The 21,556-nt window shown below is 39.4% G+C and overlaps 1 protein-coding gene across 2 annotated transcripts in view; it reads left to right on the forward strand.

The window, feature by feature from the left end:
• The window catches only part of LOC137625826 (ribosome quality control complex subunit NEMF-like), a 143,917-nt gene that overhangs the window by 95,076 nt on the left and 27,285 nt on the right, over positions 1 to 21,556 (forward strand). For both annotated transcript variants that reach the window (XM_068356712.1, XM_068356713.1), the window contains exons 14-18: positions 890 to 1,053; positions 1,817 to 1,922; positions 3,966 to 4,117; positions 17,711 to 17,901; positions 20,161 to 20,370. In XM_068356712.1, coding sequence (XP_068212813.1) covers positions 890 to 1,053; positions 1,817 to 1,922; positions 3,966 to 4,117; positions 17,711 to 17,901; positions 20,161 to 20,370 — 823 coding nt within the window. The remainder of the gene's footprint in view (positions 1 to 889; positions 1,054 to 1,816; positions 1,923 to 3,965; positions 4,118 to 17,710; positions 17,902 to 20,160; positions 20,371 to 21,556) is intronic.

Here is a 21,556-nt window from a genome sequence, read left to right on the forward strand (position 1 = left end):
AGTCTATATATGATCATTTTCAAAACCATATTGCTGTTGTCTTTATTTTTCCATCAGTAGTTTTTTTATTTTTTCCATACTGAGTAGCTTTCTCTATTGGCAACATTGGAATTTTAGCATTCTGTTTATCCAACTGATGTTAGAGCTCAGTTTTTATTGATGATTATAGTCGAGAGGGTAGAAAACAACGTACATAGTATAATTTTAATAGTATTTATTTTAGAACATTATACTGTTACACAAGAAATGGAAAGCAGAGAAAGAAATATTTAATTCATGGAAAACTGGACTTTAGGCCAGGTTGTGATTCAAACTTTCACGAAATAACTTACCTTTGTTACCATATGCAAGTCTTTTACTTTGTCAGTTTTTTTTACACAAGGAATTGTTTAGGAAAATTATGAAAGTAAAATTGGAATAATGGTGAATTACATACAAAGAAAGTAGTTGCATATATTATTATTTCCACTTCTTTTCTTCTTACTCATAATGCTATTTTTTTTATAACTTGAAATGAAATAGGGTAGCATCAGGAAAGTTATAGCAATAACAACTTCAGCTCCTTAATAACCCTTAGTAGACAGTTTTTCCTCACTTCCTCCTTCCGCCATTCTTGTGTTTTCCACTTGTCATTTAGAAGTGTTTGTGTGTGTATTCCATTTCACAGATGGCCTTTTATACAGACATTCACATGCATTTATTCTATCATTGGTGTCACTTACTTCATACCTTTGTGGTATCTTTCTGTTTAAACTTCTCTTAAGAATTATCACTGAAATAGTTATGCTAATATGATTTTATTTTGATTTGTGGTAGGCTTGTATATCATAATGAAACTTTTGATTTCTGACATTTTAAACTTATGGATTCTTACGGGAATTTTTTTCAGACATGAAGGCGAAAGAAAAGTGCGTACTCTTGAAAACGATGACATCAAGGAATCTTTGAGAAACTTATCTATTAATGCTGAGGAAGATATTGACATCCCATTGGATGAAAAAGATGATGATTCCTCAGAAATGAAATCTATAGATGAATCACCCACAACTTTAGGTAAGAAAGGCATGATAAAATAATTTCAAAATTTTAAAAAAAAATTACCATCCAATTTAAAAGTTGAATGAGAGTTAGAACTCATGTGATTGTCAGGACTCAAATGTAAAGACACTTGAATTTCTAGATTCCTGCATACTTCTTGCAATTGTTTGTTTGTTTGGGATACAAACCTATTGTCCTTTTAAATAGGGAAATGTCTTCAGCGGACCTGGAACCGCTGTTACATTTGTTAACGAGGTAGTCAACGACAAGCGGTGATTGCAAGCGACACCTGATCTGTAGCCATGGCCCTTGTTTTGTCCCTCCAGGACTGGTGCACAGTCTCAGGGTGCTCGTGCTTGCATTATATTACTGTACTTTCAAGTGCTATCATTAAGACTTCAAGCCATTTATTTCTTTTTTTTTTTTTACTTGGACTAAAATTGAAATTTATTTAGCCTTTTACCTCTCATCCCTTATAGTCTTTTCCCCACCTATCTTGCCAACTTCTTCTGTTCTGATTTTCAATTCGCATGTTTTTGGGCTAGCCATATAAGAATTGATAATTGTGAATTGAGTGTTTTCATTAAATTACCTTGTAAAATTATGATATTCCTACAAACATATTACGCATTGATTTGTTTTATGGTAGGCTGATTTTCAATAATAGAATGGAGACTTGTTTAATATGAACTATTGATTAATCTTACTTGTTTCTAGCTTGTATTTCAAATCTTTATGGTAAATTCAAGTGTTTTGTTATAAGGTTTGTGATTTTCAGATGTTGGAAAGGAGTCTGAAGAGGAAATAGCCAAAAATACTGATGAGAAAGAACTTGTAGAATTTCCTGATACAGTCGTTGAAATGACTCATATTACAGGAGACCAGTAAGTACAGTAAAAGTATTTCACTGCTAAAGATTTAGAAGTACATTCTAAAATTTACTTGGAAGTGATATTGGTTTTAATTTGGTTTATTCTACTGAAGTCTGTTATTTTTAATAAAAAAAACTCCCTTTAACCCTATGAGAATCCAATGTTGTGCTTTGTGCTATTCATGGAGCTACATAGAATGTCCTCTACTTAAAAACATTCGGAGATACAAACACAAATCCAACTGAAATCATAAAAGTCAGATATTGTATCAAAATTTCACAATGAAATACTATGATTAAACAATATATGATTTATTGCAGTAAGCAAGACGATATTTGCATTATGAAGCGGGAATGTTTGTTGACTTTTGCAGCTGAAAATCATAGGCATGTGAGTTAGGCGAAGTCTACCCTAGGCCAAAATTTAACAAAATTTGACACAATAAAATTTGGACTTACAAACAGGTTCTTGGAACTAGGTTTTTAAGTTGAGGACTTTCTGTATAGAAATTATTTTCAGTTTCTTTCTATCTTTTTTAGTTAGCCTCTGTACCATGGTCTTCCACTGTCTTGGATTAGAGTTTTCTTGTTTGAGGGTACACTCAGGTACACTATTCTATCTTATTTCTCTTCCTCTTGTTTTGTTACAGTTTTTATAATTTATAAAGGAGATATTTATTTGAATGTTGTTACTGTTCTTGTCCCCTGAGCTTATAGCATCCTGCTTTTCCAACTAGGGTTGTAGCTTAGCAAGGAATAATGATAATAATAATAATACGATATGAAATTGAACAAAGTGGGTTAACACGTCATTGCGCACCGCAAAGAAGTTTGTAAGTCAAGAGCCTCATAGCAACTTTTTTATGGCCAGGATCCCCAGAGGGTCAATTTATTGGAGTCCTGGTGTCAATATGGGGGAAAGAGTGTCTAAGAATACCTTCAAGTTAGCCATCTACAGTTACCAGAAACTAGAGAGCTTATTAGTAAACTATTGTTCATTTATTTTATCAGTTGGAAATTAATTCAGTATCTATACTGGCTTATTGTTTCACCGTATCACCAAATTTTGCTCATATTTTATAACATGATCCTGTGTTTCATGTCTCTCCTATACATTTTGAAGAATGAAAATCTAGTGTATTTAAGATTGTACATGAAAAGAAAAATAAATATAGAAGGGAAAATTTATAGTGTACCATAGCAAAGTTATTCAGAATAGAAGATACAAACACAAGTGAAAAAGAGCAAAGCGAATGAGTCTTTCTGGTTCCCACGGCCTCCGTGATATGCGTATGTTATAATTACTTTTCTAGGTACTCATGTTTAATACAAAGTTATTATATATAATTTATTTTATGACGTCATAATTTATAAATATGATATAAACACTTCCATTAGTATGTTTTTTCTATGAAAGGTTACTAATCTCATGATAGATTTTGTTTGAAGGAAGGCAAAATTTACGGATTGTAAAATTTTAGTTTTTCTCAACCACTTTTCCATTATCTTCAACTGTACTTTCGTAGTAATCTCACTAATTTGTCCCAAACTCTTCCTGTATCGTACTTCTAGATGCTGCTCATCTTTTCAGTGACTGATTCTCCTGCTACTTATAGTAAATTTCTTTTTATTCTTGATGGTTATGCAATTTTATCTTTTTTCTTCTCAAGGGATGTCCTAATCTCAGAAATTATCTTTATTGTTTATTTATAATAAGTGATCAAGATTTACCGTTAAATGAAAGAGATGTTATTCACTGGTTTGGTGTTATTGTGCTGTATGGTTTCCAAGTACTTCCCTTTGAAAGGCTAGGACAGTCGTATCAGATTCCCTGTTACTGTGTAGATTTTCAGACAGCACCTCCCCAAGAAAAGGTTTTTCCTTTGTCAAAACCAATTTTTTCTATATCAAAATGTCTTCCCTCTGTGGGGTGTGAAAAATATAGAAAGAAATAATTTACTTGTATATTTGTTGGGAAAATAAGATTTAAATTAATACATATGAACATTTCAAAAAGTATAGATATGTTTATTTATTAAGTTTATTTGACTTACAGGTTTGCATTGCGTCCCCGTACAGTATCAGTTACATCACAACATTCTCAACATTCAGAGGGTGTAGATGAAGGAGAAAGTATTGTGTTTCTTGGGGATAATCAGCCTGTCCTACTAAGCAAAACTAAAAACAAAGAAAGTAAACAGAGCAAAGGTATGTACAGTAGTCAGATTTTCTTCCTTTGTAGTGGTATTTATAGAAAGCTCAAGATAGTGACGACTGGCGAAATCGAACCGATGCCCTTTGCATCAATAGACGTAGGAGGAAATGATGATGATGAATTAAAAAATGTTTATAAATAATTGCATGCCTATTTCTTTTAACTTGGTTGAGTCATCAGGTACAGTATTCTAAGGAACGTGTGGGGCATACAGCTAAATGTTAGTGTTGTGCCACCTTATGAGACATCACATCATGGTAAGGGTTTAGTTCCTACCCATGACTTATCATGTCTCTATGTATCACTTCCTCCCTGAGATACATACATACATACATATACCAAGGCACTTCCCCCAATTCTGGGGGGTAGCCGACATCAACAAAGAAACAAAAACAAAAAGGGGACCTCTACTCTCTACGTTCCTCCCAGCCTAACAAGGGACTCAGCCGAGTTCAGCTGGTACTGCTAGGGTGTCACAGCCCACCCTCCCACATTATCCACCACAGATGAAGCTTCATAATGCTGAAACCCCTACTGCTGCTACCTCCGCGGTCATCTAAGTCATCGGAGGCAGCAGCAGGGCCTACCGGAACTGCGTCACAATCGCTCGCCATTCATGCCTATTTCTAGCACGCTCTCTTGCCTTGCTCACATCTATCCTCCCTAAGATACCTAGAACAAAAGAAGTTTTGATTAACTCTACTTAGCAAAATAGTTTATAAACATGTCAAATCAGGTTTAAAATTTTTCAGACATTTACGTTACATTCAGGAAAGTAAATTCTTTTTCAAAAGGCTATGAATTAGATATGGAGTTTCTGACTTTTGAAGAACATTCAGATATTGGATAAAATTTTTTTAAAATTTAGTGATCAAGCAAGCAAAGCAGTCACTTGTAGAGAATGGGATGTTTTTCATTCATAAAGAATTCAAGGAACAGAGGAATACTGTATTTAGAAAAAACTATTGAGGCAAATTATTTAGTAGATTCTGTCATGAGAATTATATACATACTGTCCTTTAGTAGCCTGAAAGTCAGATTGGTTCTGCTGAAGCACAAAGTGTAAATGTTGTACTGGGTATGTGTATACCAGAAACAAAGTCCGACGTAGGAAAGGTAAACGACAAAAATAAATAGGCATTAGTTTGTGATGTTTCTCTGGCTCCGCTACCTCCAACCCTTCAGACTGTATTTTCCCATACTCGAAGTGGTTTAGACAAGTCGGGATGTTTTGAAATATTTTAAGTGTTTAGGTCATGCAGTATTACATTCATCTTCAGAACTAAGCCAAGTTTATTGTAAATGGGTAATATTGAAGGGTAATTATGGTTTCTGTAATGAGTAATCTAATGTTGATATTTATTAACAACTGTGATGGATGTGTAGACACGAAAAGAGATAGGGTTGGAAATTATTTTATAAGGTAAACAGTAAAACTAATGAAAGTATCAAAGAAGGTTCAGCATAGAATGCTACAGTGATTTTGTTATGCAATGCAAAGAAATTACATTCATATTTATAAAAGGATCATGAACAGGATATAAGGTAGGATAAAGTAAGCTTAAATAACAATGGCAAGTGGGAGAAACAGTTGAGAGAGCCAGATACACAAGACAGATGGAAGTGTAGAGGGCTGATAGGAAAGTGTTTGAAGACAACCTTTCTTTCTTCTACCTTTTTCAGAGAACATTACCACTTATTCCCTTTTTCAAGGGATGTTTTCAACTGAGGCCATGAGTTTGAAAGCTCTGATAGGAAACAGAAACCCCATTTAGAAATGGGTAAGAGCTGAAAACTAAAAATCCTTTTATTCAGAAATTTTCTTCAGTTTACCTGATATTCCAATCGTGTCCCATAATTTCAGTACATCAAATTTCTCCATTTCAATTTTAAGGTATTTTACTTTTGGAGAATGTAGTTACCATGTGGTTGCAGTTACTGGATTAAAGATACAGTAGCTCTTCCTGGATTGCAGGATGGTTCTTTCGGGTCTTATTTGAACAGACCATACTAGAGTATTCTTTTCTCTCACACTTACTGAGAAGACACAGGTTTGTCACATTCCCCAATAATAGCAAGTTCTGACGTTAGAATGTTTGTAACAGATAAAACTTTTTGATTACTTATTATTTTTAAATATTTAACTTAGCCGGTGAATATATAATAGCTGCTGCTCAGCGGCTCGACAGAAAACACACTCAAAAACTCGCGAGCGATCGCTATGAAGGTTGCGGGTGTGCCCACCAGCGCCAACTATCGGCCAGATACCACTCTTGCATGTAAACAAACCCTTCAATTCTTCTCTGTCGACCTTGACGACAAGACGTATCAATACTCGCTGTATAACCTGGAGTTTTCTCAACATATTTGGTGAAGTACTTCATTTTGGTTTGAGCTTTCGCAGTGCAGGTGTTTTTCCTCAACTTAAACTCTTGAACTCTTTATTGATCAGATTTAATTGTTGATGACTTGGATTGTTTTTTGGACTTTCTTTGACTAATTCAAAATGGCTGACCCTTCACAAGTACCTAGATTTCGTAAGTGTAATGCTAGGGACTGTAATAGGCGTCTTCCTAAGGCATCTCTCGACCCACATACTGTTTGTTCCAATTGTCGGGGTAAAACCTGTCAATTGGGAGATCGGTGTGAGGAATGCGTGGGCCTTTCGGAATTCGATTGGCTCGAATACGATAAGTATGCACGTAGGCTAGAGAGAGATAGGGTAAGGAGGAGTTCCTCTAGGTCAGTAGATTTTTCCTCTCCACATGCCCCTGAACCTAATCCTTCCCCTGTAGTGGTTGTACCTAACCCCCCTTCTGGCACTCAGGAACCATCTATGCAAGACATGTTACGTGCTATTCATGCCTTGGGGGAAAGAGTTGAAGCGTTAGCAACTGATCGTAATCAACTCATGGCTGACGTTAAAGAGCTTAAGTGTCAGAGTGCTACAGCGGAAAATAGTGGGAAAGTGATTAGTGCGCAAAGTGTTGTGAACAGTGTTGCGACCGAGGGTTCGTCTGTTCGTGCCTGTCGTTCACCTAGTCCGAGACCTCTTGCAAGCTCCCAAGCCCAGGGGAGAAGTAATGTCGTACGACTTATGGGTTCGAGAGGCCTTGATCAGCGAACAGACGTTCCCTCTATGGTATCAGGCGTATCTCACCAAGATCGCCCCTACCATAAGACGAGAGAGCCCATTTTCTCCTCGTCTTCCGAAGGCTTTTCGCATAAGAAACCGTGGAGCAAGGTTTCTAGACCCCTTAAGCGAAAGTCGGTCCCTTCAGGACAGGTCCAGCGTCCTGGATGTAGTCATTGGGACAGTTCTGACCCATTGCAGTCATCGGATGACTGCTCGCCGCCTAAGCAGCAACGTTACACAGGCTCAGAAAGTCTTGGTATAGGCAAGGTTGTGCCGTCTCAGACGTTAACCCCGTCGTTTACCGCACCCATTCCCGTGGACCCTAAATGGGTTATACTGCAGGACATGCAGACTAAGCTTGCCTCCCTTATGGAAGACTATTCTGCCGATAAGGTTCCCGTTGAGCCTAGCCGTTTATCTCATCGAGATCCTGGCCTTCAGCCGCCCAAACGAACCTTTGTGCGTCCTGTTGACGTTGGCGTAACCAAGTCACGTCAGTCACGTTATGTAGAGCCTCACTCGATGCGGTCTCGTGTGGATTTTCAGCCGCATTTGGACGTTAGGCCACTTACTAATGCTCCTGTTGACGTTCAGGACGTTCGCCAACCATCGGAGTTGACTTGTTTTGACGCTGAGCGTCAACCACCGCAGTCTAGAGTTGTTTTGACTGCTCAGACTAGGCAGTCAAAACAGTCTCGAGTGGACGCCGTGCGTCCTCACGCACCTGTTGTTGTTGACAGTTCACAGACTGTCAAGCAGTTACAGTGAACCCTCGCTACTTCGCGGTTCGACAATCGCGGATTCACCACTTCGCGGGGTTTTCCCATAACCCATATATATATACATATCGCGGATTTTCCGGAAAATTCGAAAATACCGCGAAATCTGAAGATAACCAAATACGATATTTTGTTACCTGTAATTCCATTAATACTGTAATTAGTAATATCTGCTCTTACTGAGTGTTTATTGCATTACATATGATATATAATTCAGCACAGAAAGAAATAAAACACGAAAAGAGAATGTGATCATACGATAATTCAGTACGTAGTAAAATTAAATCGAACATGAAACGCAAATCAGATGCAGTCATACCATATTAGAATGGTGTGTACTGTAATGGATGTGCTTCTTTTCCATGAATCTTTTGTATGTATACGTACGTAGTACAGTACTGCATCCAATAATATTCTTTGTTGCAAAAATCACATTTCGAATACTGTAAGCGTACGAGAGAGAGAGAGAGAGAGAGAGGCGTAAAATAGCGTACGTAAATTTTTATTATTATTGTTATTATTATTATTATTGTTGTTGTTGTTAATAAAATTATTATTGTTATTATTATTAATCATTATTATTATTATTATTACTGTACAGTATTATTATCATTATTTATTATTATTACGGTATTGTACTTAATCTACGTACGTTCAGTATGCGCGGGGGCATCTTCTATGAGTAACCAACGCGCCATAGTACTAAGACGGGTTGTGATTGGTTCAAGCGCTGATAGATGACGAATCAAAACTCAAGTTTTGTTATCTAGCCTGTGATTGGTGTTTTGCCCGCATCTTCTACCCGCAGCATCAAAGTTCTCGCGGGGCTGCATCGTTCACTTTCTCTTTCCGCGTATTGCTGAGTAGACGTTCTTAACTTTGTGAAGTTTAATCTGTGCTGTGTGCGACTGTTTTAAGTTGAACTTTTTGTTGAACTTTCTGTTACAATGCCTCCCAAGCGTTCTGCTTCTAGTAAGGCTGGTAGTGAGCCTAAACGCCACCGAAGGATGATGACGATAGCTGAGAAGGTTACGCTTCTCGACATGTTAAAAGATGGTAGAAGTTACGCGGCCGCCGGCCGCCATTTTGGCATCAACGAATCCACCGTTCGCTACATCAAGAAGGACGAGGCGAACATTAGAAAGACTGCTGCAATCACCTTTAGCAGATCAGCGAAGCGAGTCGTTACAACGCGTAATAAAACGATCGTACGCATGGAAGGTGCTTTAGCTGTGTGGATTGCCGACTGCCGGAAGAAGAACATAGCGTTGGATACGAACACCATCCAAACAAAGGCTTTGAGCTTATATGAGAATTTTGCTGCAAAGGAACCTAAAGAGGACGACGGCAACCATGCTGAAGATGATGATGATGCAGATGATCCTCAACCAGGGACATCCACTGATTCCCAGCCTCAGAAACGTTTTTCCGCAAGCAAAGGATGGTTCGCGAAGTTTCAGAAACGCTTCGCCCTGAAAAGCGTTTCCCTGCATGGGGAGTCTGCTTCCGCTGACACTGCCGCTGCTGAAACTTACGTGAACCAGACTTTCAAGAACATTATCGCTGAAGGTGGATACAAGCCGGAACAAGTCTTTAATATGGATGAAACCGGCTTGTTTTGGAAGAGAATGCCGTCGCGAACTTTCCTGTTCAAAGAGGAAGCCAAAGCCTCTGGCTTTAAGGCATTCAAGGATCGCGTTACCCTCGTGATGTGTGGCAATGCTGCTGGATTTTTGTTAAAGCCGGGGCTTATTTATAAGTCGAAAAATCCTCGCGCTTTGAAAAATAAAAATAAGAATCTCCTTCCCGTGTACTGGATGCATAATCAAAAAGCATGGATTACGAAGATGCTGACCTCCAACTGGTTCCACCAGTGTTTCATCCCGCAAGTCCATGAATATCTCTTAGAGAAGGGCTTGCCATTCAAGATCCTTCTCCTTATGGATAACGCTGGTGGACACGCAACTGACCTGTCGCGTGAGGGCGTTCAGGTTGAGTTCCTGCCACCCAACACCACGTCATTAATTCAACCAATGGACCAGGGGGTTATCAGGGCGTTCAAGGCCCTCTACACGAAGAATACCTTGGCGGACCTCGTTGCGTGTGTGGATGCTGCCCAAGATGACGAGGATGAAGACTTCAACTTGAAGGCGTACTGGCGGCAGTACACCATAGCCACGTGCCTGCAGAATATTCAAAAGGCACTTCAAGAGATGAAACCTGCAACCGTAAATGCGAGCTGGAAGAAGCTGTGGCCCGATATTGTTTACGACGACAAGGGATTTACTCCGTCGGAAATCCAACACTCTGCAATACGGAAATCTGTGCAGTTGGCTGCCATAATTGGGGGTGACGGGTTTGGCGACATGACGACTGAAGACGTCGACAAGTTGTTGGACTGCCATTCCCAGCCCCTAACTGACGCAGACCTCGAAGACCTGACGAAATCGGCAAGTGAGGAAGAGAGTGAGGGTACCCAGGAAGAGACCCAAGAAAATGTCGAAGAAACGGGCTTAACATTAGAACGGCTTGCCAAGTTCTGCAACCATATGAAGGAGGCGAAAGAAATGTTACAAGAGTGGGACGAGGATATGGTTCGCTCGATGCAATTCTGCAACAAGGTTGATGACATCACGACTCCCTACAGGATGCTCTTGGATCGAAAAAAGAAGCAGCGGCAACAACTTCCGATCACAATGTTTTTTCAGCCTCGCAAAAAAGAGCCAGTTCCTCCTGCTAGTACGCCTTCGGAAGAAATTGAAGAAGTTGAAGAGGTGTCCCAGGAAAAGACACCTCCGTCTGAAGAGACGTAAAATACTATCATTGACTGCACAGTAGAACACATCATCAGCTTCATCATCATCATTTCTACTGTGCAGCAAATTCATCGCCATCGTCATTCAAGTTTTTCTTGAACTTCTTTCGTGGTGAGTACAGTAACAATCTTTATTTTTTACTTTAACCTGTTTTATAGTTTAGTAATGTACGTACTGTATGCATTAAGTTAAAGGGAAGGTTTTAAAAGTCTACATGTTGTAACCTATCATATTTTTTTTGTTTAAAATTTACATTTACGTACGTAAAACAATCTCTCTCTCTCTCTCTCTCTCTCTCTCTCTCTCTCTCTCTCTCTCTCTCTCTCTCTCTCTCTCTCTCTCTCTCTCTCTCTCTCTCTCTCTCTCTCTCTCTCTCTCTCTCTCTCAAATTGTTTTCCTGCTTTGCTACGTACAAGTACTGTATAATTTATATTTGTAAGGTAACATATTTTGTAAATGCTTTTACACTGTAAATACTGTATGTACTGTATCATTATTTATCACTATCATCATGCGCGTTAAATGCCTTGTTTGTTCTGAGCGTGGTTGTTTACTGAGCGTACACGCCGTCGTTTCAGGCGGCGTCATAAAGAAAAAGATTTCATTTGGAAGTCCTAAGAAAAATACGTAAACTAAAACATTGGTAATAAAAAAATCAACATACAGTACTGTATAATCAATATAATCGATGCAAAAACTAACCTATACGTACATATATGTGTACACTAAATGAGTTTGTTTCTTCATTATGATCAGAGATGAACGTAAACAAAACATTGGTTGCCATTTTTTATCGTGCTTTTTAGGTGTTTAGGAAACACATGATATAAAATCGCCTTTAATATTTGTGCCTGTTTTAGTTTAGGGTGCTGTAGTACATGCATTAAGTGTTCTGTACATTAAAGGGTGGTTTGTTAACAGTACTACGTACAAGGGAAGGTTTTAAAAGTCCGAATATACATGTTAAATAAATAGGTAAATATGCTGTCACTACTTCGCGGATTTTCACCTATCGCGCCCGCGTCTAGAACCTATCTACCGCGATAAACGAGGGTTCACTGTACATGACGTTGCGTCCTGGTCCGCTACTAATGCACCAGTGCGTGTGGACGCTGCGTGTCAAGCATTGCCAACCCCTTTGCTTGTTTCTCAGCAGTTGTCAGATGAGGATCCTTCAGATGAGGACGTTGCTGACCCTCAACCTGAGGATCATCCTTCAGATGTAGACGAACCCAGAACAGTTCCTCCATCAATGGACTTTAAGAAAGTCATGTTAATCTTTAAGGAGTTGTTTCCCGATCACTTCGTCGCTGTTGCTCCTCGTTCGCCGCCGTCTGAGTTTGTTCTAGGCGTACCTGCTGACATGCCAGCCTTTACAAAACTTGTGCTCTCTCGCTCATCCAAGAGAGCTTTACGGCTTTTAGGCGACTGGTTGGAAACCAAGAGGAGTTTGGGGAAGACGGCTTTTGCCTTCCCTCCATCTAAACTCTCGTCTAGATCGAGCGTCTGGTATGCCACGGGAGAAGTTCTCGGCTTGGGAGTCCCTGCCTCTGCCCAGGGCGACTTCTCAAGCCTTGTAGACTCTCCCCGCCGCCTAGCCATGAGACGCTCGAAGATTAGTTGGTCCTCCTCGGACCTTGACCATCTGCTGAAAGGCATTTATAGAGTCTTTGAAGTTTTCAACTTCCTTGACTGGTGTTTGGGAGCCTTAAGTAGGAAAATCTCATCGGCTGATAGAGATGTCTCCGTACTTATTATGTCCTGCATGGATAAAGCCATCCGCGATGGTTCCAATGAGCTCTCCTCCTCTTTTACGTCGGGAGTCCTTAAGAAGCGAGAGTCCCTTTGCTCTTTTCTGTCGGCAGGAGTTACTCCCTGTCAAAGATCTGAACTGCTCTTTGCTCCCTTATCTAAGTTTTTGTTCCCGGAACATTTGGTTAAGGACATAGCTTCTTCACTCGTGCAGAAGGACACCCATGACTTGGTTGCGTCCTCTGCTCGCAAAGGGACTCCTTCGACATCCTTTTCTGCAAGACCTAGGATAGACACTCCGGCGTCCAGATTTATTCCGCCCTTTCGTGGCAGAGCTCCCAGCAGGGGAAGTACTCGTGCCGAGGGAAAGAGAGGAAAGAAGAGAGGAGCCAAGTCCTCACGTGGCAGAGTCTGACTGCCCGCAGCCTCAGACAGCAGTAGGAGCCAGACTCAAGAACTTCTGGCAAGCCTGGGAGAAGAGGGGCGCAGACCAACAATCTGTGAGGTTGCTCAGAGAGGGGTACAAAATTACATTTGTACGCAAACCTCCTCTAGTGACTTCCCCCATCGACCTCTCTCCCAGGTACCGAGAGGAGTCAAAGAGACAAGCCCTTAAACTAGAAGTGTCTCTTTTGCTAGAGAAGGGAGCGGTGGTGAAAGTCTCGGACCTTCAATCACCGGGGTTTTACAACCGTCTCTTCCTAGTACCGAAGAAGACAGGAGGTTGGAGACCGGTGCTAGACGTCAGTGCACTCAACGTCTTTGTTACGAAGACAAAGTTCACCATGGAGACCACGAAATCAGTCTTAGCAGCGGTCAGAAAGGGAGACTGGATGGTCTCTCTCGACCTAAGAGACGCATACTTCCACATCCCCATACACTCAGATTCCCAACCTTTTCTGAGGTTTGTTTTCAACAATGTGGTTTACCAGTTTCGGGCCCTGTGCTTTGGCCTAAGTCCTGCTCCTCTCGTGTTTACGAGGCTTATGAGGAATGTAGCAAAATTCCTCCATTTACCGGGAATCCGAGCCTCCCTATACTTGGACGACTGGCTTCTCAGAGCCTCGTCCAGTCATCGCTGTCTGCAGGATCTTCATTGGACATTGGATCTGACCAAGGAATTGGGACTTTTAGTCAACCTGGAAAAGTCCCAGCTGATTCCATCCCAAACTATACTGTATTTAGGGATGGAGATTCGCAGTCCAGTTTTTCGGGCTTTTCCGTCTGCCCCCCGAATAGAGCAAGCCCTGCTCAAAGTCCAACTGATGTTGAAGAGAGAACGTTGCTCAGTCAGGAATTGGATGAGTCTAGTAGGAACTCTATCATCCCTGGAGCAATTTGTCTCGCTAGGAAGGCTACACCTTCGACCTCTCCAGTTCCATCTAGCTTTTCACTGGAAAAAGGACAAGACGTTAGAGACAGTCTCAATCCCGATCTCCGAACCAGTAAAGGCATGCCTGAATTGGTGGAACGACAATATCAGTCTGAGAGAGGGACTTTCCCTAGCAGTTCAGAACCCAAACCACGTACTGTTCTCGGACGCGTCGGATTTGGGTTGGGGTGCGACCCTGGACGGTCGGGAATGCTCAGGTCTGTGGACCTCAAGTCAGAGGAGCATGCACATCAACGGCAAGGAGCTTTTGGCAGTCCACCTGGCCTTGATAAACTTCGAGAGTCTCCTTCGAAACAAGGTGGTAGAGATCAACTCCGACAATACCACAGCCTTGGCATACATTTCCAAGCAAGGAGGCACCCACTCCCTGACGCTGTACGAGATCGCAAGGGACCTGCTCATTTGGTCAAGAGATCGAGGCATCTCCCTGTTAACGAGGTTTATCCAGGGCGACTTGAACGTTTTAGCAGACTGCCTCAGTCGGAGGGGTCAGGTAATTCCTACGGAATGGACCCTCCACAAGGACGTGTGCAAGAGTCTTTGGGCGACTTGGGGTCAACCCACCATAGACCTCTTTGCAACCTCGATGACCAAGAGACTTCCAATCTATTGCTCTCCAGTCCCAGACCCAGCAGCAATATACATAGACGCATTTCTTCTAGATTGGTCTCATCTGGACCTATATGCATTCCCACCATTCAAGATTGTCAACAAGGTACTGCAGAAGTTCGCCTCTCACGAAGGGACAAGGTTGACGTTAGTTGCTCCCCTCTGGCCCGCGAGAGAATGGTTCACCGAGGTACTTCGATGGCTGGTAGACTTTCCAAGAAGTCTTCCTCTAAGGGTAGATCTGTTATGTCAGCCCCACGTAAAGAATGTACACCAAAGCCTCCCCGCTCTTCGTCTGACTGCCTTCAGACTATCGAAAGACTCTCTAGAGCTCGAGGCTTTTCGAAGGAGGCAGCCAGTGCGATTGCAAGAGCGAGGAGAGCTTCTACCATTAGAGTATACCAGTCGAAGTGGGAAGTCTTCCGAGACTGGTGCAAGTCAGCATCTGTATCCTCGTCCAGTACCTCTGTAGCCCAAATCGCTGATTTTCTCTTACACCTGAGAAAAGTTCGCTCCTTGTCAGCTTCCACGATCAAGGGCTACAGGAGCCTGTTGGCTTCGGTCTTCCGGCATAGAGGCTTAGATCTTTCCAACAATAAAGATCTACAAAATCTCCTTAAGTCTTTTGAAACCTCTAAGGAACGTCGTTTGGCTACTCCTGGATGGAACTTAGACGTGGTCCTAAGGTTCCTCATGTCAGACAGGTTTGAGCCATTACATTCAGCCTCCCTGAAGTATCTCACTCTTAAGACTCTTTTCCTGGTGTGCTTGGCCTCGGCTAAAAGAGTCAGTGAACTTCATGCCTTCAGTAAGAACATCGGCTTTTCTACAGAAAAAGCCACTTGTTCTCTTCAACTTGGTTTCCTGGCCAAGAATGAACTGCCTTCTCGTCCTTGGCCTAAATCTTTTGATATTCCTTGCTTATCAGAGATCGTAGGCAACGAACTGGAAAGTGTTATGTCCTGTTAGAGCTCTTAAGTTCTATTTAGCTCGTACTAAGCCATTACGAGGTAAATCTGAAGCGTTATGGTGTTCGGTTAAGAAACCATCCTTACCTATGTCAAAGAATGCTTTGTCATATTTTATCAGATTTTTAATACGAGAAGCTCATTCCCACTTGAGTGAGGAAGACCAATCTTTGCTTAAGGTTAAGACGCACGAAATTAGAGCTATAGCAACCTCCGTGGCCTTCAAGCAAAATAGATCTCTGCAAAGTATCATGGACGCGACTTTTTGGAGAAGCAAGTCAGTGTTCGCGTCATTTTACTTGAAAGATGTCCAGACTCTTTACGAGGACTGCTACACACTGGGTCCATTCGTAGCAGCGAGTGCAGTAGTGGGTGAGGGTTCTACCACTACACTTCCCTAATTCCAATATCCTTTTTAATCTGTCTCTTGAAATGTTTTTAATATTGTTTTTTATGGGTTGTACGGAAGGCTAAGGAGCCTTTCGCATCCTGGTTGATTTGGCGGGTGGTCAAAGTCATTTCTTGAGAGCGCCCAGATTAGGGGTTTGATGAGGTCCTGTTAGTATGGGTTGCAACCCTTCATACTTCAGCTCCTGGGAGTCTTTCAGCATCCTAAGAGGATCGCTGGGCTTCGTGAGGAAGACAGACTTACAAGGCAGAGTAATCGTCTAAGTCAACTTCCTTACCAGGTACCTATATATTTTGGTTTTGTTATATTGATAACTGTCAAAAACTCTTAGCATATACGCTGTAAACTTATTTAACTCTGGTCTCTACCCACCGCCTTGGGTGTGAATCAGCTATTATATATTCACCGGCTAAGTTAAATATTTAGAAATGATATTTTAATTATAAAATAAATTTTTGAATATACTTACCCGGTGAATATATAAATTAAAGGCCCTCCCTTCCTCCCCAATAGAGACGCAGCGGGACGAGAAGAATTGAAGGGTTTGTTTACATGCAAGAGTGGTATCTGGCCGATAGTTGGCGCTGGTGGGCACACCCGCAACCTTCATAGCGATCGCTCGCGAGTTTTTGAGTGTGTTTTCTGTCGAGCCGCTGAGCAGCAGCTATTATATATTCACCGGGTAAGTATATTCAAAAATTTATTTTATAATTATCATATTACGAATGAACAGTTTTGAATTACCGCTATCCTTCCATCCAGGTTGACGTGGTGGTCGGCAAGATAATTCTGTTGAGATTAATCAAGTAAAAAAATCTATAGGTAAATTAAGTACAGTACTTACTTTAAATTCATTGGTTTCCCATCTGCCTCCCCACTCATAGTGGTTTCTTTTTGTTGTGATATTGCTCACATACATACATACATATACCAAGGCACTTCCCCCCAATTTTGGGGGGCAGCCGACATCAACAAATGAAACAAAACAAAAAGGGGACCTCTACTCTCTACGTTCCTCCCAGCCTGACAAGGGACTCAACCGAGGTCAGCTGGTACTGCTAGGGTGCCACAGCCCACCCTCCCTCGTTATCCACCACAGATGAAGCTTCATACTGCTGAATCCCCTACTGCTGCTACCTCCGTGGTCATCTAAGGCACCAGAGGAAGCAGCAATTAAAGAAATTAGGATTAATATAAATGGGACTGGTTTCAGGTCGCTCCAGTCTGGTGACTGCAGCATCAGAATTTGGCATTATACTGGTATTATCGAATAGTTAGATATAAGTTGCTGTCTTATATTTTATTGTTGAGAATCTCACACTTCAAAGTAATGATAAATTATTTTTTTTATATGAATTTGATTAATACATTTTGTTTTGGAAATTAGGCTTTAGTCAGAATCTTCATTTCAAATTGAATTTTGAAAGAGTTGCAATATATTAGTTGAAAAGTACTCTAGTAATTTAAGGAAAAAAAAAGCCACAAGATCAGCCATAAGAATAACCTAAAGGTTCATTATTGAGTTAAAATGTTTTATGAATATGATGAAAGCAAATATTTGGTAAGAATTCAGTAAACAGAGAGAACTGTTTTTGTAAGGTTTGTTAGATTTTCTATAGTGTACTGTGTTTTCATTGAATATTTTTAGCTAAAATTGTTATGCACCTTCAACACACTAGTCCAGTATGAATACAAGTAATATCATTCCTCTTATATTCCAACAGGAAAGGTAAAAAATAAACAGAATGAGGAAAACAAAGAGGACAAGCAAAATCTGCAAAAGGAACAGATGAATGAAGATGCATCCAAGGGCACTGTTGCTTTGAAGAGAGGCCAAAAAGGAAAGATGAAGAAAATGAAAAAATATCGTGACCAAGACGAAGAAGAAAGGGAAATGAGGATGCAGTTGTTGCAGGTGAGGGTGATGAGAAAATATGGTCGCATTTTACAATCTAAGGGATAAGTAATACTTCATCTTAGAACTATTCATAAACTTCTATTCTTTGGATTTTTCTTTGGTAAGTCACCGCTCGAAGTTTGCTTGGATTAGGTAATAGACCACAGTGAAAAGTGAAAAAAAAAACTTGGTGCACCAGGAAAATGACTCGTCACTAAGCTGACGGCTGATTTTTCATGGTTGCCCAACAACCTAAATAACTGTATTGTAATATAAATTATAGTTAGTGTTTCTTTTTACTTTGAAATAATTCCCTCTACCCTCTCATTACATTTAATTTATCCTTTAATTTCCCTCTACCCTGTGTTTACATTAGATTTTGATTTATTATCCCTTTAATTATTTTCATTCCTGTCAAAGTTTTTGTATAACAATTTTCAACTTATTTCAGTTTTCAATTAATTAATTCCTTCCCAATATGTAATAGGTCAAGAACAATATTCACACAGGTTGACTGATCATTTCAGTCTAGTTTATTCCTTATAGCATTCCTTGGAAAGTTAGTTAGGTTATTAAGGGTTACAATGGGGATGTGCTCCTGCACCACGGTAAATCTATTTTCGCAGTGTTGGATTTAATGTATGGTACATGACACTGCATGCAAATACATACAGTATATTATGTATAGGAAAATTTTAATTACCTCACATCTGTAGTATAAGGCACCTGCTAATTATGAAACCATCTGTGTAGGACTATAGGCTAGGGTTTGGTAATGTAAAGATGCTAGTGTTACAAATTTTATTCAACTTAATTTATGCTTAAAAATTAAAATAAATGAAATAAAACTGATTTTAATCTATATTATATTTTCTCTACATATGACATCAATCCCAATGAACCAACCAATGCATTTACACTTGATTTTAATATCATATTAAAGTTTAGAGGTGTTTCATCCTTGTTACTGATGCACGATAATTTTAGTCTACCTTCATGGTGCTTGATTACAGAGCCTAGGAAATTATTGAAATTCTTTTGCCTTTCTTTAGGTAAATTTTGTGCAATTTGGTTTACCATTTCATAAACTGAAAAGGGTATACAGTAATGTAATAATATATCGGTCATATTCTTCTTCATGTCCTTTGTAACAACTATAGTTGAATCAGTAGAACTTCAAAAGTTCAAAGTTGGAGCAAATGTATTTATGTTGACCAGGCTGACATGAGTCTTTTTATAGTTTATATATGACATATCTGTTTTTGACGTTGTTAATAGTTTATATAGGACATATCTGTTTTGACGCTGTTACTGTTTTTAGAATGATATATTGTTAATTTATTCTCCTTATTTATTTATTTCCTTATTTCCTTTCCTCACTGGGCTATTTTTCCCTGTTGGAGCCCTTGGGCTTATAGCATCTTGCTTTTCCAACTAGGGTTGTAGCTTGGCTAGTGTTAATAATAATAATAATACTATGGCAATTGTTTACCGTATTGTCGTACGAAAGTTGAAATACAAGCAAAACAGCTTTAATTATCCGAATTGGTTGTTCGTGTACGTATATATGCTGTACTTGAAAAGTACCAATTAAATCATTCAAATGACACGTACACTCATCTATTTTGTTGGATTGAAACTGACTGTCTTTTAAATTCCTTATTCATGATCTTGATATTAATCTCTGGCACCACTATTCAGTTATTTCTTTATTCATGTTGCATAAGATTTTTCATAATTCAGATCCATTGTATTTAGATCTTCCCAGACTGTACCATCCTGTACTAGGTACGGTATGTAGTTAAGTCCTGCTTTGCTACCAATATTTAACATTACAGTACTCTACTAATTTTTTAATGTAAATTGTTAGACTAGTTTAGTTCATTACTAGATTTTGGTAAAATAAAGTTTCATGTATGATATAATAACCTTTAATTTGTTGTAGATAAATGTTTATAAAAAGATTACTTATTTATGCCAAAAATGTGAGAACAATCTTAGACCACATGATTTGTTAACTTACTTTATATCACCATAACTGTATTAGTCTGTATCATCTGACTATTGCTTTTAATTTTTATATGATCATTTTCAAGTGATAGCTATTTTGTTTAATAAAATTTACTTGAATGTGAATGTTTATACTTTTGAACATTTAGTTTCTGATGGAGTGCTTTACAAGAATTTTTTGTATTTCTATATTCGAGGATCAATTTGCATATTCCCGTCGCTTAGCTAGTACATTATATTACTACGACTTTTATTTGTATTTTTCAGTCTGCAGGCAACAGTAAAGATAACAAGAAAGGTAGTAAGAGTGGCAAGAAAAGCATGGATAGTGAACCAAGAGGGAAACAGCAGTCCAATGTTAAAGGCAACATCCAAAAACCAACCACTCAACCTAAAACAGATACTACGGATTTAGATACCCCACAGATTAAGCAGGAAGCTGATAAAGATGAGGAAGAAGAGGAAGAAACTGAAAAGGTAATAATCTAGTGAGGTTTCTTTGTCTCCTAATTTACCTCAGAAAATTATTGAATTTTTTACTGCTACCAACCTTTGCTTTTAAATGCACTATCTCCTCCAAGACCTCCCCATCTATCATGACACGGTTCTCTTCTCTCTCTCTCTTTCCACATTCTCTTGTGTATTTTGCTCATTGAAAAGCTCTCACTCAAGGTAAATATTTTAATGTAAAGTACTCATGTGACAACTATTGAAAAGTACATGGAATAGTTAACCCATACACCTCTTACTTCATATCAGTATACAAAGGTTAGTTAACCTATGCACCTCTTACTCCCTATAATTTTGTAATGCAGTTAGTGTTCCTTCAGTCCTTAGCACTTTACCTCTATTCACACTTCCTTTAGTCCTCTCCAACTTCTAACTTTTATTTCATTGTGCAATTAGGGCTACTGAAGGGCCTCATATAGGCCCTCATGCTTGGCTACATATCCTAAGCCAATTCCACTCTTATACCGTTTCCACAACTGTCACACTACTATTTTTAAAATATGTAGTACTTTCATTTTGCTTTCTGTCTAGTCACCAATAACTTTGTTTTGCTTACATTTATTTTCAGTCTCCTCTCCATCTCATAAAACTTTTCCTTTATATTTTTCTTTCAACAATAGATCACCTAGTGGCCTATTCCTACTCTCCTTTTAGCATTTACCTCAATCTCTTCTGATACACAATATGGTGTTATGAAAGCCATTCTTATACCCTCCACCTTTTAATGACCCTGTCATTTTCCTTTTCAAGATGTACAAATATGGTGTAATCTCTCTCTGCTTACATACCAATTATCTCATAGTTGTCTTACTTTGGAGACTACTACTGCTGTTGATTTTAGTATGAAACCAAGTAATGTAAGTAAAATAAATTTTAATTTTTTCTTATCCTTCCTAGATTCTTTTCAATCATTTTTATAGCATGCTCAGGTTTTCATTCCTCCCTACTTTCTACATTGCAGTGTTCCTTTCACCTTAGTATACCATTACTGTAAAGCTCTGTTTGTATCTCTTCCTGTATCGTATAATCTAGTAAGCTAAGCTCCATTTACATGTATGGGATAAAAAATACACACTAGATTTTTTCATGGTATGGATAATTTACTGCATCATAGATAATACGGGTGCACTGTTTTCTATGGGTACTTTGATTA

The sequence above is a fragment of the Palaemon carinicauda genome, chromosome 33 (genome assembly GCF_036898095.1).
Source record: "Palaemon carinicauda isolate YSFRI2023 chromosome 33, ASM3689809v2, whole genome shotgun sequence".
NCBI lineage: Eukaryota > Metazoa > Arthropoda > Malacostraca > Decapoda > Palaemonidae > Palaemon > Palaemon carinicauda.